At 47.0% G+C, this 26,566-nt stretch overlaps 1 protein-coding gene across 1 annotated transcript in view; it reads left to right on the top strand.

The window, feature by feature from the left end:
* The window catches only part of LOC147729701 (dynein axonemal heavy chain 17-like), a 1,258,223-nt gene that overhangs the window by 368,035 nt on the left and 863,622 nt on the right, over positions 1–26,566 (top strand). The window contains exons 21-22 of the mRNA XM_086954021.1: positions 6,018–6,574; positions 26,136–26,308. Coding sequence (XP_086810147.1) covers positions 6,018–6,574; positions 26,136–26,308 — 730 coding nt within the window. The remainder of the gene's footprint in view (positions 1–6,017; positions 6,575–26,135; positions 26,309–26,566) is intronic.

Raw genomic sequence — 26,566 nt, 5'->3', positions numbered from 1 at the left:
AATACATTTGAATTGTTTGATGAATACTGCAGGGTATCTAGGACTGCGCTGATGGCCCCTATAATAAAATGGCCATAGGAGTTTAGTGGCGGAAAAAAAGGAAAAACTTCAAAGCAGTGCACACCGCAGCTAAAAGGAAATGGGACGAAGCTCTATTGAAATATATTTCTATTGCAGCTAATTTTAAGAATAGCATACAGTTTTGGTACAAACTAGCCAAGGGACTAAGAACTAAATAATTGAATAAGTGCACCGTATTCAACCTCAATCATGGGTACTTCACTTTAGTGCACTGGCGTATCTAGGTGGGGGTGAGGGGGGCGGACAGCCCCAGGCGGCACTAATTTGAGGGCGGCTGCAAGCGCGGCACTGGTAACCCGTTACGGAGGCCTTTATCATTTATTTGGGGACACTGACACTACTGTCAATCACAGTAGTGTCTATGTCCCCAAATAAATTATTATGAAGGCCGGCATAACGGGCCACCAGTGCTGCGCGGGCGGCCCCTTTGAAGATGTGCAAGCTCACGGTCACCTGCTTGTTGTAACTTCTGAAGTACTGTCAATTGCCGCTGCGACAGACGTACCGCATTTGGCCCGTTGTGCACATTTTTTTTGAGCTGGGGAGGGGCCTCAGCAGTCACAGTGTCGGATATTTTATCATCATTGGCTCAGGCTGCAATCCCTGAGCAAATGGGGACAGGAGGCGCAGCATAACTGAGCTTGATTGGCTAGTGTGCCGCACTGCACACATCACCAAGTTTACCTTCAGTTTGGTTTTCACTCAGGGCCGCCAATCAGGTTGCGCGCGAAAGCGCTACCGATGACGGCCCTGCAAACTTTATTGTCCAGCTTCAAAAATACAAGTTGCCAACCACACAATTACTGCAAATACTCTGTTTTTGAGGGAAAAAAACAAGTGAAACTTCTTGGTTGATCCGGGTATATCACTATAACCCTTTTATTATTTGATTTTCTTACCTTTTTTTTGTTTGATGTATGAAAAAGACACCTTATCGTATTTTGTTTTGCTCAATTAACACTTATTTACAACTCACAATTATTTACAACACAAAAACATACACATTGCCAATTGTATATACAGAATTATTTGCTTTGATATATACACAATTAAATATTCATAATTACGTAAAGACAAGAGTCATTCATAATTACATAAAGACAAGAGTCAAAAATACGAACTCGTGGTTTAGAATAGACAATTGATTACAATCATAAATCAGTAAACTACAACTTAATGTAATTAGCTCAAAAAAGAAGAAATAGACTCTAAATTAATTCATTCAGTCTATTTAACAAATAAATGTCTAATATTTTTTACGCCAACGCGTTTCGAATCCGGTGTGTCAACTCAACGGATTCTCATCAGGGCTCTGCCTTTATACGATGTATCTGCAAGTGTATAAAGCAAAGCTTATTTTAGCTACATTATTGGTAAGTGTTTTAGCTTCCAACTGCACTTAAGCCATGTTCCTCTTATTATCTGTTTTACCAGCCATCGCCGGTTCGTAGGTAGAATGTTGGTCCTGACTGAGTTTCTTTCTTTTCAGTATCTAAAAATAAATACGGGTATCATGACCTATTTTGTCTCACTTGTCAGACAGAGCTAGGGAACATGTATTATCGACATACCTTACTGGATCGTTTCTGTGATCCTTCGTTTTTGTTAATTAGAATTTATTTTCAGTCTTGTGTATTACTTACAGCCTGAAATTAGTAAAACAATCGTTTTAGGCGCTTTTAAGCACAAGCGGGAGGACGAGAGAGAAAGGCACCCAGTGCTCTAATCGGCATACCTGCTGAAGATCACTCTTTGCTTAGGCTGTTTGTGTTCTGTTTACATACAGCGACAAACGCTATTTCACAATGCAGGCACCACTTTTGAAGTCATCATCAGTAACATTTGTTTTCCCTGAAGGGAATGACATCGTTTTACTAAACTTCAAGTAATACTACGTTTTGGGGCAGATTTAACCTGTGTTATCTTTAGACTTACTTTATCACGCTGCAACCCGGTGTCTGGCTCACAGTCTCTGGGTATGGCAGCCATGTTTGAACGTGGTTTTAAATCTACATTCATCCACTTTTGTGGCGGCCATCTTACAGTGGGGTGTCTAGAGAAGGATATCTTTTTGGATATGGGCAGAAGGTGAATTTCATTCACGTATTTACAATATGCGCATTAAATATCACCCTTTTTGCATGTAAACATTCCAATGAATATGGTTCACAGTCTAGATATCTCAGATAGCGAATTGAGGCCGCTTAATGCACTGTTGAACTTAAGTATCAGATATGCCTCTTTTTGCAATAGAATTTTATCATGGTCAATGGGTCTAGACTGTTGTAATACATACAAAATTGACCATTTAAGGTCGTTCTCAGTATGTTTATTTTCAATAAAGTGCTCCACCATAGGGGCGGTTAACACCTTATTCTTTAGTCTTGAGTTATGTTGCGTTATGCGCATATTCACTTGTTGTGTTGTCTTGCCTATGTAAATTTTATCACATGGGCAGATGACTACGTACACCACATTACGTGTTTTACAGTTTGAGAAACTCAAGTGTTTCCACTTAATATTCCAATGTTGAAATTCCTTCCCTTCCACAGTAGTCCCACACGCCGCACATGACCCACACTTATGGTGTCCCTCAATGGGTTTTAATCCCCATTGCGACAAAAGGTCGCTCTTGGGTTTGGGTAATGCTATATCTGCTCGTACAATTTGTTGTCCAATACTTCTGTTTTTCCGGTACGCAAACAGAGGACGGGGGAAGGGGCAATCCAAGTTTTCAAGTAAGTGCCAATTTTTTAACACAGTCTGAGTTTTTTGGTGTCAGGCCCAAATGTGGTGACACAGACCAGCCGGTCTAGTTCTGCCTTTGATTTTGTCTGTAGTAAACATACACGTGGTGTACACGTGGTTCTACCCTGACCCCTAAAATCAGTCAACCCAGTTTGGCTTTATTTCTTCAGGATTGTAGAACTGGAAAGGGCTAATCTTGGTAGCTCCAAAGGAGCGTATTCAAGTTTTATGGAAGAGGATCTCGAGCTTTAAATAATTGTGGAGCTTGAAATGAACTTGTCTTAGTAGCGCCGGACCGTAAAAAAGATCACACGCTTCAGAGTCGTGGCGATCCTAGTTGTTTTTATCAGTTTTATTTAAGCCAAACAGCATTTATCGAGAGTCATCAGCGATGTGCGGTTCGGGACTGCACTCCGGTGTATTATTGTAGTGGAGTGCTCTACAGAAGGATTAGATCAGTTCTGTGAGCCCATGTCTCCTGCAGGATACATATATTGAACTTATCAATAACTTTTCTCCATTCCTCACAAATTAGTTTTGATTAAAGGCCTGCTAAGTACCATGATAGAATCTTCAGATCTTCATTTACTCTAAATGATGGATGTGTAGAATTTATGAGTTGCCTCTCCTCACCACTAATCTCTCTAAGTAATTACCCGTGTAGCACCTTCCAGTCCTCTAGCGTGTGAGGGTGACAATACCTCCTCCAGTCAAGCCCTTCCATCATCATCCCTGGGAGGCTTGTACAGTCTAGGGTCACCTTGTGTTGTTTCATCTATATTAGCCATAGCCCTGTTACAATTATACACTGGCATCCTTGCTGGAAGATTATACTTCAATTGTATCCTGAATCCATCTGGGGGTGAGGTGCACTGGCGCAGATTCACTAAGCCTGCAACAAGGGTATTGTGAGTAGTTATATGGATATGTAATCAAATTTATCATCAAAATTGTATCTACCTGCATCTTGGATATCAGATCTTATTATTGTATGACAATTTCTTACCTGCTCAATCCAGTTTATGACTTTATTGATCAGTATCTCTCTATTTTCTTGAGTCCTCTGCAGTAGTTTGGGGACATTAATCAGGTAGATTTTACTGCAATTTTCTCCCTAACTGAACACGTGGCCTGGGTGATACATTTCTAGCGTATTTATGGGGTTCATCCTCATGGACTGTGGTACCCTCCCACCCCCGGGGATTAGTCTTAGTCTCCCACCTTGTGTGTAATGTAAATAGGGGGGAAACCTGTCTACCCCATCCACTTTGTCTGGGCTATGTGTTTTCAAGGAATCCCTTACAAATCAATCAACTGGGGCATGAGTCGGGGCATGCAAAGGAGTCCTGACTTATAGCTGGACATAGCTTTTTCTGTCTTGTGCTAGAACCGTCCATGGTGACCTCTCCTATACCTGGCTTGTACGATGTAAGGCTTCCATTTGATGCCAAAACCCTTGCTGGGGGATCCCTCCTGTTTTCCTGGGACCCAAGGGGCTTTTTTGAATAGCTGAATTATATCGATTGTATTGACAAGCTTCCCCATAATGAGTCACATAAGGGCAACCTCAATAGCAAGTTTTTGACCATGTCTTTGAGATGACCAATCTCAATTTGGCACACACAATTAGTGTCCATCTGTTTACCCAAGACCTTCCACCAAGTCCCCACTACTTTAGGGTTACTCACATTCGCCTCTTTCTTTTCAGTGTTCAGTTGGCCCAACAAGTTAAAGCAGTTTGAGCATACACGTTCAGGTAACACACCCAAAGTCATTAGATTCAAATCAGAAACATTATTTGGGTCAGTGCACGATAGCACTAGATCAGCTGTATCAAATTCAGCATCAACACAAAACCCACACTCCACACTCCCTTTGCTTGCCTTCTATAGGGGTTGGTACACCAGTCAAGCATTTCTCATAAGGGTTTTTTCTTTATAAAAATATCCAGCAATTTCCGACTTAAATCACAATTCTTAGAGGAAGGCTGACCACTAACCAATGTCTCCACCTCCTCTATTAAGTCATCAATGTTGTTGACCATACAGTTATTTACTGCTTTGGCCCTCAAAGTCTTTTCTGCCAACTTTGTAAGCCCATGTGGACTCTCTTTTGCCTTCCTTTTGCCCATTATCAACTGTCACCTAACCTGAAAGTTTGTTTAGCGCAGAAAACAGTCTGTGAGAGGCTGTGGTCCAAGGCTTGACCATGTCCAATTAGATGAAGCTTTATGCTAGAGGCCAACTAACGAGGAGCAACAACCAAGAAGGGTGGCCCGGCCCAGCCTCTACCGGGCTCTGACTGGTACAGATGGCCATTGTCCTGGGCTAAGCCCAGGTGCGGCCAGTCCAGCGGGGAAACCCAAAGTGCTATGAGTGCTTGTTGGAGAGAAGCCCTGCCCCCTTGCAGCTCATGTGATGTTCGCGCCTCCTGGCACGTTGCAGACTGGGAGATGGTGTCTCCTCACCAAGGTCACCGGGCACGGGACTCCAGAACCCTTCAAGGTGTTTACTGCACGTCCCATGCAGCAGGGAAGACGACACTGCTATGAATGCTTGCTGGAGGGCAGCTCCACCCTCTTGCATGGCACGTGATATTTGTGCCTCTAGGTGCGTGGAAGCCTGGGAGATAGAGTCTACCCACCAAGGGCATCATGCACAGGGCTCCAGAAACTCCTCCAAGTTTTTACAACGTGTCCCACGCAGCGGGGAATCTGACAGTGGTATGAGCTCCCACTGGAGGGCAGCCCCGCCCCCATGCAGGTCACGTGATGTTCGCGCCTTTAGGTATGTTAAAGCTTTGAGATGGAGTCTCCCCACCAAGGTCACGAGGCACTGGCACCAGAACTCCCTCAAAGGTTTTGCGGCACGTCCTAACTGAGTAATTCCCTCTGTGGCCCACCTAGCTGTTTATTGTACACATTAATTGTCTGGACTTTTCATGGTAAACGTATCTGCATGCCTCTCTTTTCTCACATTGGGTAAGTATCCTGTGGTTATCTATAGTGGTCCACTGTCCTCTTGGGGCTCGGTTCGTTCTTCATAAGCACCCCCCACTAAACTAGAAACTGCATTTCAATGTGGTGTTAGTAATGGTGGTTGTGAAGTGGAGGGGGGGAACGATGACTGAAGTTTGGGACAAAGATTCAAGCTGATCACATTTCCACATGTTTCTCCTTTCTGTTTCAGGGAAAATTTAGTAGCACATGCTGACCACTACATCCAGCATCTGGAGATGCTAAGTAATAAGGAGAAAGAAAATGTATGCTACCTGTTAGCATCCATGCACCTGGCGATTGCAAACTATGACAGGTGCAAGCAGGGACGAGGTGAATATGGCCATATCACAAATGCTACATTCGAGACATTTGTCCAGTGCTTTACGAATTTAATGAAGAAGAAGCACCATGAGGTAATGGAAGTGCATGAGCTGATGAAGAGTGTTCTCACCTACACGGAGACCAAGATGAAATCCTACACAGCCCTGGCCAATGATCTTCAGCAGCAGATGGCAGCCCTCAATGAGCACATAGAGGGAACACTGCAGATCCTAGTCCAGATCGCACAGGACAAGGTAGTGGTAGAGCAGAAAATCCATAGTGTACAACAACACATGAAAAAAATCAAGGGATTTCAGAAACTGCTCCCGGAGTACCAACTGGCTCATGAAAAGGCGGTATACAAAGCATCGGCCATTATAGCAGACATCAAGAATCTTGTGAAGGACATGGACATTGGCGCACTAGGTATATTTATGTTCTACATTCTTATGTACAGTTTTGTAGGTATGATTAATGCTATAGATTTTTGATTGATATTTAAAATGTCTGCGGGATTTTGAATGTGCTGGTGTGCGGTGAGAAAATCAATTTTCTTGCTGAAAAACTGTAACTACATTTGTACTCAGAATTTTATTTTTGCAAAGCTGCTGAAACTTGTAACTCTCATCAAATCAAAGATTAGTAAATAATGAAAGTAACTAGAATCAAACCATTCGCATGCCTTAATAGTGTACAAACAGTAATGAGTGAAATCCTGAAATGTATTAATTATTCTCAGTCAGAGTTAATTATTCTAGGCTAAATCCAATTCCCTCATTAGGTCAAGACTACCAGACTGTGCAAGGAAAAGACATATTGTCAGCTTATCAAAAACTTACAGTGTGCTTAAAGGCTGCTCATTGCTTACCATTGGTTGGCTGTATTGTCTTTCTCATTTACTTGCCTTGTCCATCTTGTGTTGGTCCCTCCCCTGGAACCAATGCTTACCATTGGTTGGGTGTATTGTCTTTCTCATTTACTTGCCTGATCCAACTTGTGTTTGTCCCTCCCCTGGAACATAGCTGTTTTACTTGTGTCCTTCCACTGCTCACTTTTAGGGAAATATTTTTTCTTATTGCTTAAACACATGCATGAGTTTTCCATCTGTATCCCCTGTGCGCTTTTCTTCCTCCCGCACTCTGTGATGTTCTCTCTTGCCCGTGTGCTTTTCCTCCATGTGCTCCATGTTCCTCTTTTCTGTGTTCTTCTCCCTTTGCCTCATGCTGTTCTCTACCTCGTGTGCATCTCTCCTCATCCACCTTGTGGCTTCCTCCCTCATGTGCTTCTTTTCCTTTCCTCTCCTCTACCCCAATCTGCTCCATCGTTCCCCCTTTCCCCACCACGTCCCATTTATTAAATTTAATTCTGGCTTTTTCGAAAAGGGCCAGGCAGCAAATTGCTGTAAACACTTCTGCTTCCTAAAAAAAAATTGCTTTGGTGCTTCTTATCATATTTTTGTTTCATTTCCCAATCAATCATGAATCAGTAAATAAAATATACAATGGCGCCTGCGTTATATGCATCCGTCAGGACAAATCCACGTGCACATGCCTTTTTCCCCCTTTTTAGGTAGAGCCTAGGCAGCACTTGTGCTGTCGCTTAGCGACCTGTGGTAATTGCTTTGTGGAGTTCCAACTCCACCCATTACTTGCTTTTGTTTATCATTTGTCTATGTCAATGTCCCTCCTTGCTTGCCAGTGGTCAGTCCTACCTCTTTGTCCCTCCTTTCTCTCTTCCGTTCCTCCCATGCAACAAGGACTAAGTACTGTCTCATCACGCTACAGTTCTTTATCTGTTTTTAGGGGACTACTTTTTCTCTTTTTTTCCTGCTATGTTTCTGTTTACCTGTGTGTAGTTTCAGCACCATAGTTCATTACATTTAAATATAGTTTTCCTCCCTCCCACCTCCTCTGAATTCCACAGTTGTATTGGAGGTATATGTCTTGCGCCATGCCTACCGCTACGTTTGTTATATTTTTTAAGCTTTCAGCAATGTTCCATGTCAAACGTCATTTAGGCTTTTTTCTAGTAGCATGTTTAGTTTTGGGCTTTGTTTTAAGGAGGATTGGGCTTGTTTAACGGTTGTTTTACAGCCAATGTGCAGCTTAGCTTTGCACTTGTTGGGCTTTGTTTTAAGGAGGATTGGGCTTGTTTAATGTTTGTTTTACAGCCAATGCGCATCTTAGCTTTGTGATCTTACAAGCGCTGGTAGTTAAGCGCATGAGCAGCTATCTGTGGCATCTGGCACCTCCTGTTTCGTGTCTGTAGAGCCCTGGAAGGGGTGGGTGCCTGACGCCAGCCGGTGTATATATACCCTGATAACCAGTTTATTACCTGTGCCTGGCTTCCTGAAGGATGCCCGAGGTTCTTGCAAGGGACCCCCATGGGAGGGCAAACCCCGTAGTAGGGCGCAGGGAACCGAGGCCAGCCCTTGGGTGGGAGGGGGCGGGGAGGCGGGTCCACGCTAGGTCAGGCCACCCCCCCCCCTTCCTGGGAGGTTATAGGTGAGCTCCTCCCTCCCGGCGTCCTCTTTGCTGCTGCCCCTCTACCACTGCGGTCGCAAGGCTGTCCCTCGCCAGCCTTAGGCCCGTTAGCCCCTCCTAGGCCCTCTCCCTCACCCCACGACCCCGGACGCGAGGCCCGCAATTTCAGCTCCACAGAAGGTGAGGGATCAACAGGCCTCCCCCCGGGCCCAGTCCTCGGGATTAACCGAGTCGACGGGGCTCCGTGGTTCTACCACGGGGGAGCCCAGTTATCCATTCTTGTGGTGTGTGGGGTCTTGTAGGCGGTGTTGCGGGCGGAGTAATAGGCGGCGAGTAATGGCGCCGTCTGGGGCGGGTGGTGCTGTTCGGTCGCGGTCAGTGAAGGGGCGAGGGTGCAGTGGCGGAGATTGGGTCTGGGCCGCCGCCTCAGGCAACGGCGGGAGGTACATCCCCGCAATGCAGCGCAGGCGACATGGCGGGGAGCGGCATGTGGCTACACCGATTAAAGGAAGCGCGAGTTGCACTTAGGGCCCCGTTTGTTAGGCGCGTGGAAGGAGGGGCATTGCAAATGGCGGCGACGGGGCCGGGTCGGGCAGAACGCTTGCGAGGCGAAGGGTGGCATAGTGGGCTGGCGGGATCGGCGTGAGAGTCCGCCATGATAACTTGTAAAAGGCGATTTGGCATAATATACTTCTGCATGCAACATTGGAATGCTCCAGCACCTCGATCTCAGTTCACGCCCGCATGAATGCATTAGCCGGTCCCGGCTGCCTTTTTAAACTGGGACCGGTGAAGAGTAAATAAATATGCCCTAAGAGTATATATGCCGGGGATTGAACCTTGGGCCTATTGCCTTACGCCTTTGCTAAAAACACTGAAAATGCCCATTGCCTGTAAGCCTTTTCTTAATATTGTTAATACCACCCGGAATACCCTACGCATCCGGAATACCGGCCGCATTTCCAGCACTACGCTTGCTGTTCCGGTTCACCCAGAGACACCAATTATGGTTCCGCAGCGCGTGGTGGCCCGAACTCCCAGTCCTAGCGGTAATGGTGACTCGAGTAGGGAGCACAACTGCATGCACGGTGGGAGATCATGGTTTGCTTCAATATGCAGATATCCCTACCTGTCTGTTGGCGAGGGCTGGAACTCTCTGGGCATCCACGATCTGGCCGGAGGCTGCGGTCAACGCGGGAGAGGACCGAGGCGCCCCCGCCTCTTCTCCGGACCCGGGGCTGTCCCTGACCATCTGCTGGGCACACCACGGATGCTTGTTATCTGGAGCCCGCTGTCGACGACTGGTGCACGCGGTGGTTGCCTGCGACGTGGGCGGTTGCGGTGCGCAGGAGGTGTCCGACTCGCCCCGGGGTCGCCGTCAATATCACCGGACTTTGTGGGTGTGGACCAGAGCCTGGACCCTTGCTGCGACCATCTGAGGGGCCGACGCTGAGAGGCTCCGGACGGACGACTGGAGCCCGCTCCAGTCCCTGCCTTCCTGCATTCACCGCCTTGATCGCCCCTGCCCCCGCCCTGCCTGGAGCCCCAGGACTGGACGCGGCGGGGGTCTGCGGAGGTGTCCTGCCCGCCGCCCGCCTGCATTCACCACTTTGTTATGTTATGTTATGTTATTTTATAAAGCGCAACGGATGCCGCAGCCAAGAGGCGTCCCGGCGCTTAGGAGAAGGTAAAAAACACAACACGGAAGCTAGTGACCAGAAAAGACTTTGATCGTTCCCGTTCTGCCCGTGGATCCCGGACTGGACGCAGCGTGGGAGATCCGTCATCGTCGAACCAAGGGGGAGCACTGGTGTCCTGCTGCCAAGGTAAACTCAGCGTTCCTCCCCGGACCACATCACTGGAGCGGCCGGGCACGACGCAGAGGAGACCCAACCCCCCCCTCCCCCGTGGTGACTCTCTCGGGATAGCGGAGCTTACGCGCTGTCTCAGCCAGCTGCCCCCCCTCTCCGCCCCCCATGGATCGGCGGAAATAGAGTCTGCCCGCCAGCTGCCTGCCTCTGCACTGTTGAGTCGGGCATTATAGGGCGGCTTCGGTGTGCCCTGTCTGCATGTTCAGTTGCAGCGCAATTAGGCTTAGTGTGCCTGATTCAAACAGCCTCAGTACAGCCTGACGAACATGGTGACCACGAGGTCCTGAAGGTACTGTGCACACATAATTATTACTGTAAACAAGCATGCTGGCTTTGCATTCTCTGCCCGGAATCCTTTCTACCTAGAGCGGTCTTTTCGCTCTTCTCACTCTCCATTATTTAAAATGGCTGGGGCCATAAAATGAAGCCATAAATCGCCTCCACTGCCCACCAGATGACCATGAGGCTACATACCAATGCGGTCAGGGATCACCAAAACAGAGATAAGGCTCTCTCCTCGCAACATAGAAGCTAAACTCTCTCCTCCCGACCAAGCAACACAGTAGATGGACTAACTCGATCTGCCCCAGATTAGAAAGGGAAACTAAACCCTCTAAGGCACATCAACAACAGAGAAAGGACTACAACTCTTGTCTCTCTACTTGCTATTCTGGTAGCCATCTTTGACTAGTCCTCCACTGTGGTGGCCATCTTAGACTAGTCATCCTCACCAACAGCCCACACCGAAGACTATTCAGGCATACAGCCCTGTAACCTCACACACTCACCCACGCACACCCCCCCTCCTCTATCTGCACCTCTGCCATCATGGAACGCATGGGCGAGCACACATACAAAATTATCTGCCCACCTGAGCTCTCCAAAAAAAAACACCAAACGCTTCAAACACAACTTCCTGAAGGCCCACCCTGAAACCCCGTTTGTGGACACCTACTTTTCCCTCGTCAATGGAGCCAAGAGCACCGATATCATCTTCTACACTCTATGTAGAGCACAGTGGAGGAAAGCGTTCCTCTCCATTCTCACTATCTCCACCACTAGAAAATCTGCTCATGGCCTATCGCTGTCTGTCACACCATCCCAAGTCTTCCCAGGCAGAGCCACCATCACCATCTACAACAACGGGACCATCCTATTCCAATCCACTGACAGGAACCTAGACCGACTCGACAACCTGTTCCCCACCTTCTTAGAACACATCGCCAAACGGTGTACCTCTATTCCGAACACCTCTGGCTACACAACACCCCCCACTTCCAATCCTCAATCTAACTTACCTAACCCACCACAACAGCTGAATGACACACACCTCTCCCATCCCCCCAGCGTTGTAGACAGTCACACTCCCGATGTAACCCCTCCTCACCCCTCATGCGCTGGCGAAGAACACCCCCCCTCATACATCCTCCATACCCCCACCTTCCCTTCCCCCCACCTCACACCTCCTACGAACCTCGCAGAACACTCCACCACCCGGAACATATCTCCCCTGCCCAGCGGCAGATCCATCTCCCACCCAAGTTTGGCTCAATCACCTAACTGCGCTCAATGTTCAACCCATCATCGTGGAATCGGCGAAATCCTTAGGCATCACACTTGACGCCAAGCTCAACATGCTTCAGAAAAGGGGGTGGTGATGAACAGAGTGTCTGAATTGAGCAGACCACTCTTACCCAGTCCAAAGATCAGGGCTTGATCCATCACCGTTATTTAGCTCACTGCACCATCCCAGCTCAGAACCTGGCTAAATGCAAATCAGTCTGTCCCTGGCCCAGTGCATCATGGGAACAGGGCAGACTAAACTACCAAGCCAATTCTTCACCAGAAAGGAGACAAGCTACCGGGGACCGGTTTCTGGCATTTCAGCCGTCGTCGGCCCGGCTTGCTTGAATCCTGATGGTGCAGTGAGCAAGGGACTCATGTCTGAGTATACCCTGCCACGCCTATAGTGGCCAAAAACGATTCAGAAAAGGGTGTGGTGATGAACAGAGTGTCTGAATTAAGCAGACCACTCTTACCCAGTCCAAAGATCAGGGCTTGATCCATCACCGTTATTTAGCTCACTGCACCATCCCAGCTCAGAACCTGGCTATATGCAAATCAGTCTGTCCCTGGCCCAGTGCATCATGGGAACAGGGCAGACTAAACTACCAAGCCAATTCTTCACCAGAAAGGAGACAAGCTACTGGGCTCAACATGCAGCAGCACATTAGCAAAGCAACGAAAGGAGCTAATTTCCAAATCAACACCTTGAGGAAACTTAAACCCTTCTTCCCAGCCAAGGACTTCCAAACTGCTGTACAAGCCCTAGTCATCCCCCGCATAGACTATGGAATTGTGGCCCTCAGCGGACTCCCCCTATCAACAACCGCACCCCTAAGAGCCTCCTTGAACGCTGCTGCGAGACTCATTACTGGTTCAAGAAAACACTCACACATATCCCCTGACTTAAAATCCCTGGGATGGCTGCCTTTTGAAGCCAGAATACAGCTGAAAATTGCCGTTATGACGCACGCGGCCGTACACCACAAGTCACCCAACTACCTCACTCAGAAGTTGACTATATCAGGAGGTTCAAGATCCAATAGAAGTACAAAAAATCTACTCCTGAAACCTCGTAGATTCCGGAAGGAAAAAACTTACAAACGCTCCTTCCCAGGAATGGCACCCAGGATCTGGAATGCACTCCCTCCTGAAACCAGGCTTATCTCCTCCACTGCATTTTTCAAGAAAGAGGTAAAAGCCATCCTTATGGCCAAGTTCACCTGAACTCTATTGTTGTTGGATCAGAGACTTTGCACCGTTTTGGTATCATTGGACACCTGATTGATTATTGTCATCATATTCTTACATGATTACGATCCTATTATGTTATTCACTTACTACTGACTACTATATTGCACCCAATAGTTGGTTTAATCAGCCTCTTCATGCCCCTACCCCGTGTTTTTCTATATTTTTTTTAAGTAAGTGGTATTAGCCATCCTTATAGCCAGTTTCACATGAACTCTATTGTCGCTGGATCAAAGACTTTACGCCGTTTTTGTATTATTGGTTAACTGATTGTTTTTTTGGTTATTTTTCTGCACATGACTGCTATCCTATTATGTCACTCACTTATTACTTATTACGGACTATTATATTGAACCCAATAAGTTGTGTAATCACCCGCCATTTGCCCCTACCCCCTGTTTTTGTAAAGCGCTCTAATATCTGCAAAGATCTTGTTCGCGCTATATAAAACTTTTAAAATAAATAAATAAAAATCCTTTAGCTCCGTCTGTATTTATTGTCTTGGAATGTATATTCATCCTAAATGACAATCATGAAAGGAATATGGATTTTAGAAAGCTGACTGTACAGTGTGAAGACAAGAACAATGGACTGCTCTCTTTCGTGAATGTTAGTAGACAACAACTGACACGCACCATGATAAAGCGGTTGAGACACAGTAAGGAGGTAATATTGTTCGATATTTGGCACTAGACTGTAGTCAAGCCCCCATTGTATGATCGTTTGCGAATCCCAGTAAAATAAAAAGTGCATCATGTTCAGTAACAAAATGCGTTTAACTTTTGCAAACAGTAATGTTGCGTACTGTGTGCATTTTAACACTTTAATTTAACTCGCCTGTAAAATTGAACTTCTACCTGTTAGCTTCACACCAAACGCTATTTCGAAGTTGAGATACCCGCCAATAAACCACACAGCCCCCAGAAGTAAGATAGTGCTCGGGAGCGTGTATCTATGCGGGCACTTTGCACCCGCGTAGGGATTATCGCACTGGCCAGCACACGCTAGATGTCCGCGGGCCCCCCCCCACTAGCCCGCAAACTATTGGGCTCTCCCCCGGCAAAGCGGGTCTAAACCCCCACGCCCGCTGGAATATGGCGGGAGCGCACGCTCTAAACGACGCCACCCCCAGGGGGGGGACCGCTCACCGGAGTCTGACTCAAGCAGGATGGCCATTTAGGCCGCGGTGGGCATGCGGGGGGCATGCTTGTGTGAAACACACGCTGCTCTGGCTGCCCAATGGCCGCAGCGTGGTCCGGCCATGGACACGTGTGGGATCAATGGGAGGAGATGACGACCCCCCCCCCCCCCTTTCGCCATTGTTCACTCACTGCCGGTGTGACCGGAGGATCCGCCTTTCCTCTTTCCGAGGGTAATAACATGAGTACAGCAGCGCCTCCATATGGTTTGCACCACGTCCAGCAGGGCACGCATAGCCCCTTGAAGTCCCCACCGTGGCGCTATGTAAAAGGGGGAGTCTCTAAGAGGAGGGGGGCTCTCACCTGCTGCGGCCCCTCGCTTCTACAACAAATACATGTGTTCATCCAAGTCACTTGACGGCACGAATGGGTGTACTTTTAAACTTCAAAAGCATACTTTCCCTGGATGGTTCCAAAGCCCAAGTTGTGAAGTGCCCCCTCTTTTATTCTGGGTCCCCTTGTTCCTGCGCGGGGTGCACGTGAGCATTCACTGTACGTAACCGCCCTTAGCCCCAGAGTTACACTCTGTGTTGTTGTTGGCTCGGAGGAGGGTGGTGAGTTGGGGGCAGGGCTCCCTGCCTCTTCCGCCCCCCCCACCCCCTTTGGCTCCAGGCCCAGACGCGCAAGGAGCCCCGGCTCAGGCCCGGAACTCACTCTTAGTGCACTGAACCCAGCGCACCCACCTTTAGGAACCCAAGCCGGGGCCCAGGGGACCCTGTACGTGTCCTGGGGGCCCTTGCCTTCATTCGGGTGGGGACTCGGAGCTCAGGGACGAATGCATCCACCGGGTATGGAAATACTCGTGGGGCCTCTCAGCCGCTCATCCTTTCGGGGTCCACAGGATAAGCAGCATTTTATTTGGGTAGCAATGAAGTCATTAGCGCCGGGAGGTCCCAGCGCTCTAATTAGACCCAGCGGGTAGTACGTAGCGTCGTGGAACAATTTTATACAAGACTGTGAAGTGGTATTTGGGGAGAGATGACTGTATCATCGTGGGGCCTCTCAGCCACTCATCCTTTCGGGGTCCACAAAATAAGCAGCATTTGATTTGGGTAGCAATGAAGTCATTAGCGCCGGGAGGTCCCAGCGCTCTAATTAGACCAAGTGGGTAGTACGTAGAGTCGTGGAACATTTTAAATACAAGACTGTGTAGTGGCATTTGGGGAGAGATGACTGTAGCCCCCTTTTTTCGGGGGAGGGCATGGGGGAGCAGGACATGTCTTGCGGAAGACCCTTCATGCCGTTCGCGTGCTGGTGGCTGCGGTGACTGTTACATCTGGGTATTAACACAGGGTTTTCCATGGCTCGTCAACCGCCTAGACTGCCGCAGGCAGCGCGTGCCTGTCACGGATATGCGCATTACTTTGTGGGGGGCCATGTGCCGCATGGCTAGCTTTCTGCAAAGCCCTGCGCCATGGTTCATTTCAATACTTCTAGAGTTCTACCCCCATATTATTGGGCCCTCCGCTTCTAAACGCTCAGAATTAAGACCCAGGCTAAGCCCTAGCACGAGGCACTATGTGACTCAGTTTCCTCAGGGAGGCGCTAGAGAGGCGTACACGGTCACGCCATGGCCTTTTCTTTCAGCATTGGGAGGATAGCTGCCGCAGGGACGGAAGAGCCGCCCAGGGAACGGACTAAATGTTTGATGATCCACACATGACTCATCAATCATTCGAAGACACTATAACGTTCGGTCTTTCTCAACAAGTGCTCTGACCTTAGCACTTCTCGAAACACGGAAAGAACCTAGACTGCAGAGAATGGAGATAGACACCACACAGCCCTCAGAACAGCATGGGCACAAGGACGGAGGGATCGAAAGGGAAAACAAGCATGAATTTGCGAAGCTGTATGTCTGGAGTTAATGTTACAAGGGCTGGAGCTCACATGCTGTTTGCCATATTAAGGTCTGCTCCATTGGCTTTGCCGGGCGGGGGGAAAAGTAGCAACATCAATAGCTTTCGGTGTAGAATGCATATGCGATTTAAAGGAACGAATTTGACAATCCGAGTGATGAGTGAACGCACTTTACTGATGTAAATAGTTCTCATGCAATAGAACGAAAGTACCTTTGGGAAGGTGGAATGATACACATGGTAGCCAATGACACGAGGTGAGTGTTTTACTGCCCTGGGTTCAGCCAAACCCGCAGGAAAGAATTGATAATACCGTGGAGTCAGAATAATAGAAGACTCGTCAACATTCTTAAAGAGTGTGTTTCTAAAAGGCAATGTTTCCGCCTAGTACATCATATTATTTAACTGCATTGAGACACTAAAGGTGGCAGTTTTCAACGTGAACTTCAACATATGCAGGACCCTCACCCCACCATGACCGCAATCCGGTTTGTGAATTAAAAGGCAAGCAGTTGTCATGTGCACCCTGCATGTGGCCTAGATTCTTATATGGGACAAAACATCCATAAGAGTCGTGCTGGGAATGCGCACACCCAGCCCTCACGTACTTCAAAGTGCTCTCAAATACAACATGGAAAAGGAAAGGATAGTGACGTATCACACAGCTGGCCGATCAGGGAAAATGCTGAGTTTTTCTGAAGTTTCGTAGTACCATTCAGCCACTAGGCATTAGAAGGGGATCCTTTCCCCTTCTCTGTTTACATTAAAGGTTACCGGGTCTGCTTTAATTCTTGGCCCATTAGGTTAGGCTAAATAGTTCCAATCGCATACTAGTCCTTATGCTGGGAATATCCACACAATCCCGTTCAATGGTGGACCATAATTTATACTCCATACTCACATATTTTGGCGCTTTGCTTCGGAGTCAATATTTCGTGATTCCTTTTGTCATAGTACAGAAACATGGCTCAGTCCTCTCTAGTCTCTCGAGGTCTAATTAATTCCAACGGTTCTGTTTTACTTTGACATTCCCTGAAGTGGCAGGCAACAAGAGAGGTAGAGTTCTGCTTTATGACACCCATCTTCAATAGAAACAGCACTGCCAACATAATATTGGTCTCAAGGGCACACTAAACATAAACAACAGGGTCAGTGTCCACAAGTTAGGCAACTTATGAGGAATACCCTCTCCAGGGAATGTCACGTTGGGCCACCAGTGTGGCCACGCAATGAATGTACATGCGGCCCTTGGGCCACCAAGATCGTCCAGGAGGCTCGGTAGAGTGCCCTGGGAGTGATACACAGGGGATTGGTGAGAACCCGGGAGAGTTCTCCAGCATTGTTCCACCAGCAGCAGGCTATAACTGGACAGTCCCATAACATGGGGTTTAAAGCAGCGGGTGGCTCTGGGCTCCAGACACAGGTGTCCTAAGAACTACCTCCTCATTGTTTGAGATGCTGAGGGTTAAATGTGGGTGGTTTAGGGAGTGCACTGAATCAGCAGGAAGGGCTCTGAGATTTGCCTTTCGAGCATCTCTTCCCTCTGCAACCAATTATGTCTCAGCATGTAAAAGTAGTTAGGTCATTGAGGATTAAGGCTCAGTACTACATTTGAGAGATGGAACTTGAGGTCAGCTTACCCATGAGTAGTTATATCTTCTGGTAGAAAACCCCCTCTCAGTTCAGGCCTCTGGACGCCTAGTCCTGTCATCTTGATCAAGGTAGTGGCATTGTTGAACATTCTCTGTACATGAAGGGCCAGATGTTTGAATTACTTGTCACAATATCCAGCGGGAATGGGTGAACAGGACTTTGCTGCAAGTATAGATTTGAATAAATGATCCAAGGTACCAATAGGGCAGTGTAAAAAGTGAGTACAGCCCTATACATATACGATGCCAGTGCAAGGGATTTCTTCCTGTATGCCAGAGAACAAAATGCCCACGCCGGGGAGGGCAGATAGGATGGCATGTGCTGTCTCCACAGCTGGCATTCATTCCAATGACCAGTAGTCCTCTCAATTTTAACGCTCACACATGCTAAACATATTCAGAACTTCAGGCATGATATCCCCCCTAAGCTGGTAACCCATAGTTAAGGAACCTGGTACAGCAGGTCCCTCTTATCCAACAAGACACAGGCACATGGGGAATTTATATGCTGCAAAAACAAAGTTGGTCGGTATAAAATAAAAGCATTAAACCCTTCAAGTACGTTGACAACTCTTTGAATTATATCAAAACATGTCTCCACCTGGTGTATTTAGTGTATTTACACCCACCTTATCAATATGGTGACATCAGCGGGAAACTGTACAGAAGAAGTAGTTTTAGATTAGATAGAATTAATTTATTAATTTCTGGTCCACAATCGTTGTCCGGAGGCAGTATATTAGTGAGGGTTAGTCTGGTTAGTCTGTCTCTAGTAGGAGAGCCTAGACCACATTGTCAGGCAGTTAAGGACGCAGGAAAAACAGCAGTGTCCCACAGCAGCCCAACTTGGTACAGGCTCGTTGAGGTCGCTGCGTGGATTATTGTAGGAACACAGGCAAAAGCCAAACATCCTGGTGATGCACCTTGGGGGGAACGACCTGGTGGCGTTAAGCAAGAGGCGTTTATTAGACACAATGAGGAGGGATTTGAGCAGCTTGAGCGGCTGATTAGGACAGTGCAACAGATACTGGTCAGAAATTTCCCCTGAACCATCTGGCATGGAGCAATATCACAGGAGGCATTAGAAGCACTCGCAGGCGCGTCAACGCAGCGATGTGCAAAATCAGCGAACAAAGAGGGGTAGGTTTCATCAGGCATGGCTTGCTGCACGCCAAATCCATTGGTTGCTGGGAATCTGATGGAGTACATTTGTCCAGAGTGGGCATGGCGAAATTCTTATTAGACCTGGGGGAAGCGCTAGAAACAGCGGGGTGTAGATAAAGTAGGACTAAGGCTAGGTAGTGGGGGCCCTGGGCGCAGCGGGTGCCACGCCCAAGGCTGTGGAAAAAGTGGCAAGGCGACCCCCATGCAGGACAGGCGCAGGAACAGGACCTGAAGCCCCAGTGCAAATGCACAGCGCTGAGTCATATATAAGCCGAGGGGCCCTTCTCGGGGACTTGGTTCAACGGCACCCCGTTAGTCCTTAGGGCGGTTGTAAGCCTGAACAACCGGGGGTTTGCTAATAACGCCCCGCCTGGATGGGCAAGGTGTGAGTTGACTCTCCCTTGTCTGGAGGGTGGGGCAGGTGGACGATAGGTCCACCGGTGGGAGGCTGGTGCCTCCCAGGATCGACACCTGGCCAGGGCCATTGTGTCCGCATCATTGGCTCAACTTCAGGCGCCCTGCCACGAGGGGTGGCGGGGCTTAAGGGGGGTCGCCTGTCAGTTAACCCGCTCTGTTATTTGTATCACAAATAAACCTGCAACTTCTTATTCCCAACTTATTTGTCTGTGTGTCATTTGGGCGGTGAAGGTTGTGGGGGCGAGGTGTACCGATGCAACTACTATGAAGGATGCCCGAGGTCCCTGCAAGGGACCCCCATGGGAGGGCAAACCCCGTAGTAGGGCGCAGGGAACCGAGGCCAGCCCTTGGGTGGGAGGGGGCGGGGAGGCGGGTCCACGCTAGGTCAGGCCACCCCCCCCTTCCTGGGAGGTTATAGGTGAGCTCCTCCTCCCGGCGTCCTCTTTGCTGCTGCCCCTCTACCACTGCGGTCGCAAGGCTGTCCCTCGCCAGCCTTAGGCCCGTTAGCCCCTCCTAGGCCCTTTCCCTCACCCCACGACCCCGGACGCGAGGCCCGCAATTTCAGCTCCCCTCCCTACCGCTCACCCGCTGAAAGGGGGGAAGTGGTGAGGGGGGTTTATTAATGATGTTTATGTTTCTTTTAGGTTGCAGGAGGTGTTACAGGGCGATCCCCCATGCAGGACAGGCGCAGGAACAGGACCTGAAGCCCCAGTGCAAATGCACAGCGCTGAGTCATATATAAGCCGAGGGGCCCTTCTCGGGGACTTGGTTCAACGGCACCCCGTTAGTCCTTAGGGCGGTTGTAAGCCTGAACAACCGGGGGTTTGCTAATAACGCCCCGCCTGGATGGGCAAGGTGTGAGTTGACTCTCCCTTGTCTGGAGGGTGGGGCAGGTGGACGATAGGTCCACCGGTGGGAGGCTGGTGCCTCCCAGGATCGACACCTGGCCAGGGCCATTGTGTCCGCATCATTGGCTCAACTTCAGGCGCCCTGCCACGAGGGGTGGCGGGGCTTAAGGGGGGTCGCCTGTCAGTTAACCCGCTCTGTTATTTGTATCACAAATAAACCTGCAACTTCTTTTTCCCAACTTACTTGTCTGTGTGTCATTTGGGCGGTGAAGGTTGTGGGGGGCGAGGTGTACCGATGCAACTACTATGTCCCACACGATTCCTGGCTTACGGTCCTAAGACTTTCCTGTTTTCCAGTCTGCGAGTTGTCTGTCTTCTGGCCCTATAAGTTGCCCGTTCTCCAGACCTACTCATTGCTAGTCTTCCTGTCCCACACGATGCCTGTCTTCTGACTGTAGGCGCCACCACCTTATCATTGGCCGGTCTTCCGCATTACCTTCCTTCCTGTCCTATGCATTGCTTGTCTTCCGGTCCCACATGTTACCTTTCCAAAGTCCTGGCTTCTCTTTTCATAGATGATCGGCCTAGGGGCATCGTAATACGCTTTCTGCATGAATTGTGACCCCCCCCCCACTTCCAGACACAGCAGCCGAGACCTTGCTGATGGTGAGTGCGAACACATTAGATCCGAAATATCCAAAATATCTTAAAAATCATAAAATTATAAATCTCAGAGGGACCCGCTTTATTCCTTGCCCAGCTGCCTAATTGTTTTATGACTGGTGTTATTTAATGCCCCCTGTCGCCCTGGAAGGGAACTGCTCTAAAGTGCTAAACCCTCATGAAGGGGCCCTTGTGATGAGAATGTAACGCATGCGGTGCCAGCCCATCCTGGGGGAACAGCACGTTTTAGTTTTGCAGAAAGCAGTGTTTCTCTTTCTCGTCTGCTGGGTATCTTTGTATCCTTTTTGTCCTCTCGGGTTTTATGAATTTCACAGTTTAGGATGTGTTAACACTGCCTAGACTGAAACACACTTAAAAAAATGCCATCTGTGTAGCTGTGTGTGTGCGTCTGTATCTCCATGTGTGTCTTTGTAGTTTCTTTATTTTGCTGATGCTGGTCTCGAGTATTTAATGTTGGACTATTGATACTAATAGTGTGAGCTCTGTGTGTGTGTTTGTGCTTTATATGTGTGATTATGTGTTAGCTCTGAACATGTGCTGTATGTTGACAGTGTGTAAAGTGTGATTATGTGTGTGTGAGTGCATACTGCGTGGTATGTGGTTATGTTTCTGTTCGTGAGGTGTCTGTATGTATATTGTGTGTAATGTAGTTGAGTGTGCATCTTTTGTTGTAAAAGTTGCTTTTTTGGGAGAGTTAAACAGAATGATTTCCCAAAAAGCGAACCATGTGAAATATGACTTTTTTTTTGTTGAACAGCACAGTGAAATTGATCCAACAAATATTCCTGCATCCACTCGACAAGTATTTGCAATGCAATAGGTCTTGCATTTATGAGAGTTTGAGCAATTAACATTTTTAATGACAATGCCTTTAATTTATATGCTGTTTTTAAAACAGATGAAACAGATAAATAAAAGACACTGTCATTTACAATGCCAATAGCTTAAACTCTCGCAAATGCGAGACCTATTGCATTGCAAATGCTTGTTGTGCATGCTGTTCAGCATCTGCATTTTTGCAGTTGCTGTACTGCATGGACCAAAAACTAGTCAATAGGTCTCGGAGACAAGACTTATTTTCTTTGCCAATGTTTATTTTTTATCTTGTCTCTGCTCTTTAATAGAGGGACCAACTATATGCAGGTCTCTGTTGGCCAAACCCCAAAAGGGATTGTTCGAGCCAAAGTGTTAACCCAAGTCTTCACCAAATAGGTACACAATCTACTTTGCCAGTATGATGCAATTTGATGATCTAAAAAGACATGGGATTAACTTGCGGAAAAGGAGTGGCAGTTTATTCTCTAACCCCCACAGAAAGACTAGCTCTTTCCCGGTTCTGTCATTGATAGGGCAATCAATGTCTCAGAAAAAGTGAATAAGATCACCGGCATGACAAGATCAGAGAAAAGAGTTTTGCAACAAGAGAGAATGGGCAGTCTAGGACAGTTTTGCAGTAGGGCAGGACAGGTTAAGACAATCTCATCAGATAGGCTTGACTACTCTTGCAACATGGCAGGGTAAGACACCCATTGCAACAGGATAGGATATGCTAGGACAGTCACAGCAGGACAGGATAGGCTAGGATTGTCTTGCATACAGAGAGGATGAAGACCAGAAGACACAAACATCTGCGATTGACATCAGTATTATAATGGTTATTTGCAAGGGGTTGCAAGATTTTTGTGAGGCCCGTGTCGTGGCCCCAGTGGTAATGAAAGTAATGGTAGACATGTTGGATATCCATGTTGTGGGCCCCAGAAGAAGCAAGTTTGTGCATTTGGTCCCATGCATGATACTCAACTCTGGTCTCTTTTGCGGTTTGTACACCACTGGGGCCTCAAAAAAAGACATCATGTATGGGCACATGGGGAAGGAACTTAATCAGATTCTAAAAGTAGCCAACTATTAAAGACACAGACATCTGACAGCAAAGGAAAGAGCCATAAAGATTCCCTACAGTCTTGCTTAAGCTCTCGTCAAATAGTGCCCAAGGGTGAAACACGTCGAATATCTTTACAATGAACACATTGAGGGAAATTGTTAAGTAAGCTATGTTTTATTTCATTAAACAAACGTCTGGACATAGCAGAGGAGTTTCATCTAGCATTGGTACCACAAATCTTACAACACGTGCAAATAACTAATTTAATATTGATGTCAATTGTAGATGAATGGGTAAAGTGGTCCACTTCGGGTTAAGGGTTAAGTGTTAGAAAGCATTAGAAAGGTGGAGCCTGGACACCCCAATGAACCAATGATTACCTTTAAACTGGACAGACTAGGACAAATCCAAAGCAGGACCGGACGGAACAAACTAAACTAAGGGCTAGGCAAATCAATGGCCATGATTTACTGGTTCTGAAACTGAAGGTGGTGATCATCTGAAAGGCAATCCTTGCAGAAGAGTTACCAAAACAGCACACATGACTGAGAAACGGTGTAAGGTTGACAGCATTGGCAGGAAATAAAGGATAAGAACAGGAACAGGTAACTTGGCTGTGGAGTGTGGAACAGTTGAGAAGCAGGGAAAAAAGTTACGAAGATCTTTATATAAAGGGGCTTTCCAAAATGCCATCGACTACATCTAACTGCTATTTCACAAAAAAGAATTAAATCATGCTGATCATGCATTGGGTTCCTTCGAATCCCATGCGATAGGTCCGCCATCTCTGGAGGTGTACGCAAGTCCTATGCATGCTGTATCTGAACTTTCCCCCCCTCCAGGCTGCTAATGGATGGGGAGACAGTAGTGGGGTTGATGGAGGAGTTAGAGCGGCTTCAGATGGCTCTGTGGGTGGCTGCGCTGTCTGGGAAAGCTGTCCTCATTCTCCATCTTTTCCCCTGCTAAACCAATGGTTGGATCCCACTGGTTTTCGGTACATAGAGACAAACACGCACGCATACGCACACACACCCATGCACATCCACACACACACACTTCTTCTACCACACATATTGCATGCTCATTAAACACTCTCATGCACTCGAATACAATGTGATGTCAGTGCAAGGTTCTGGGTGCCATATAGCAGCGAAAATGTAAACGAAGGGTCAGTAGGCCACACTGTCTCAACACAATAAAAAAACATCTGGTCAAACTATAAATCTCAAAACACTGCATACAGCTACCACCACTTTATTTGCTACACCTAGGTCTGGGTCGGTAGTCCACAGTACACTAGGAGGGCAACCCTTGGGGCGCCCCTCCACGTCACAGGACAGGGCCTGGACCTTGCATTGTCAGTAACATGCCCAGTGGCGTAACGGAACTTCCGGGGGCTCCCCTGCAAAGTGCATAGACAGTGGCTACCAAGCCACGGACCCAGTCCGGAACTCTCTGGCCCGCCCGTGCACCGTGCTGGAGGGGGCCACCTGGAGCTAGGCCCCCCGCATAAGACGCCCCCCTCCATAAGACGCCCCCACCTCCATACCGCGGTGGCGGCTATTGTTCTGTGTGTAACGAAAAACACATGGTTGATGGATTTGGGAATTTACTCATAAAGCGATTCCGAAGGTGACTAAATAATTGTTCTGTTAGTGTATTTTGGAACCATATTTGCGATGGTTCCACTCGGTTCCTCTAACAAGCCAATAGTCCGGCTTCTGCAAAGTTGAAAAAAATGGACTGAATGCACTTTGTTTCTTATTAGAACAAAACTAATTTTTAGCAACATTTGAGTTTAAATTAGTTTTAAGTCGTATTATTTCAAGAAAGACTAGTCCAATAATGCAAAGGTAAGCTGCTTTTGCAAGGGTAGATAACTGCCTAGCACTTGACTGATCTGGATGAATCCGTTTTCTGAAAATACTGTAAGTTATCTATCTATACATATAAAAACGTCTGTTTGTCCTATATGCATTACTACACCATTCATCCGATCGCCATGAAACTTTGGGAAGTTGTTTAGTACACTCCTGCGAAGGTTTCTGGCAAAAAAAAAAAAAAAATTGCATATTAAATTTAAAAATTTTCTTTTTTTAAAAGTTGTTGTGTACACTCCCGCGAAGGTTTCTGGCAAAAAAATTTTTGTTAAATATCGGCCCACTGGCCCCCCCAGGGCCCTCATAATCTTTCCAATACTGAACGTTTACAGTTTCCGGTGCGACTCACTTTTGCTATGACCATCAACAAAGCACCAGGACAATCGCTGCAATTGTGTGGACTAGATTTGGAGAATCCGTGCTTCTCACATGGACAACGGTATGTGGCCAGCTCACACGTTGGAAAACCTTCAGATTTATTCGTGTACGCAACAGATGGAAAAACAAAAAATACTGTGTATCCACAAGCACTCGAATAAATAAACAGAATTAAAACAACACTTTAGAATGTTTTCCATATTAAAATGAATATGTTTCAATAAAAATGACACAATGTAAATTTAATGTTATCATAACAAGTTTCCTTAAATTTCCTTTCTTCTGAGATCGCAGCAAGGCGCAACGGGTAAGCTAGTCACCTTATAAAATACAGCAACTAAATAAATAGGTAATTGCGTATTTATGAAGTACTATTCCCCATGTGGTGACATTTGACTTTCACGAAGCAGAAAATCTCATTTGTAACAGTACTTTTTTATTGCTTTTTACAATCAAATTGCAAATATGTAGTTGTGAATGTTTCTCTTATTTTCGCCCACTGGAGTGTACAGCTCTCTGGCAGCCTGAAATGTTCTGGGTTGAACTACTTAGAATTACAAATTCATTCGTCGAGAGGAATATTAAATATGCTGTGACAGTTTTAGCAGTAATACACAGCCGCACATCACGATGCCAGTTTGAAATGGTTGAGATTAACTGGAAAAAAAATAGCTTTACATCATGTAAAAATTTAATTTCTAAAATTAATTTTGCGTGTTTCTCTAATAAACTTGTGATTTTGTTTTGGCATTTCAGGATAGTAAAGACACCATAACTAGTTTGTGTAAATAAAGGATATCTTCTGATGCGAGAATGGACAAAGGTCTAACACGGATATAATAATCTTTTTTTTTAGGAGAACTTAGAGGAATGCAGAAGCCTGACGTGGATACAGAGGAGCTGATGGCTTCGATCATTATAATTCTAAAATCTCCCAATACAGATCTCACCTGGTCTAAGGGAGCCAAGAGGCAGATGGCCAACATGGACCGCTTCCTGAATGAGCTCAGCAGCTTTGATAAAATACAGGTACAATTTTACAAGTAATTCCAATCACACTAGCTCCTTGGTCTCCAACTTTTGTCCAGTAGAGCTACATCAATGTCAGATTTTTAGGATAACCACTCTTTATGTAAATGATTTCCATGTAGATCCAAGGTATGTATACGCATCCTATGTTGCTGTCCCAATAAGTTGGTGTGAATTTGTCCCCGGTGGACCAATAATGACATCCTTGCACTAGATATTGTCCAGTTCACAGTTGTCATTTATGATATTGTAAGGATT

The sequence above is a fragment of the Lissotriton vulgaris genome, chromosome 2_1, assembly GCF_964263255.1.
Source record: "Lissotriton vulgaris chromosome 2_1, aLisVul1.2, whole genome shotgun sequence".
Taxonomy (NCBI): Eukaryota; Metazoa; Chordata; class Amphibia; order Caudata; family Salamandridae; genus Lissotriton; species Lissotriton vulgaris.
This window is presented reverse-complemented; position numbering and strand designations above follow the sequence as displayed.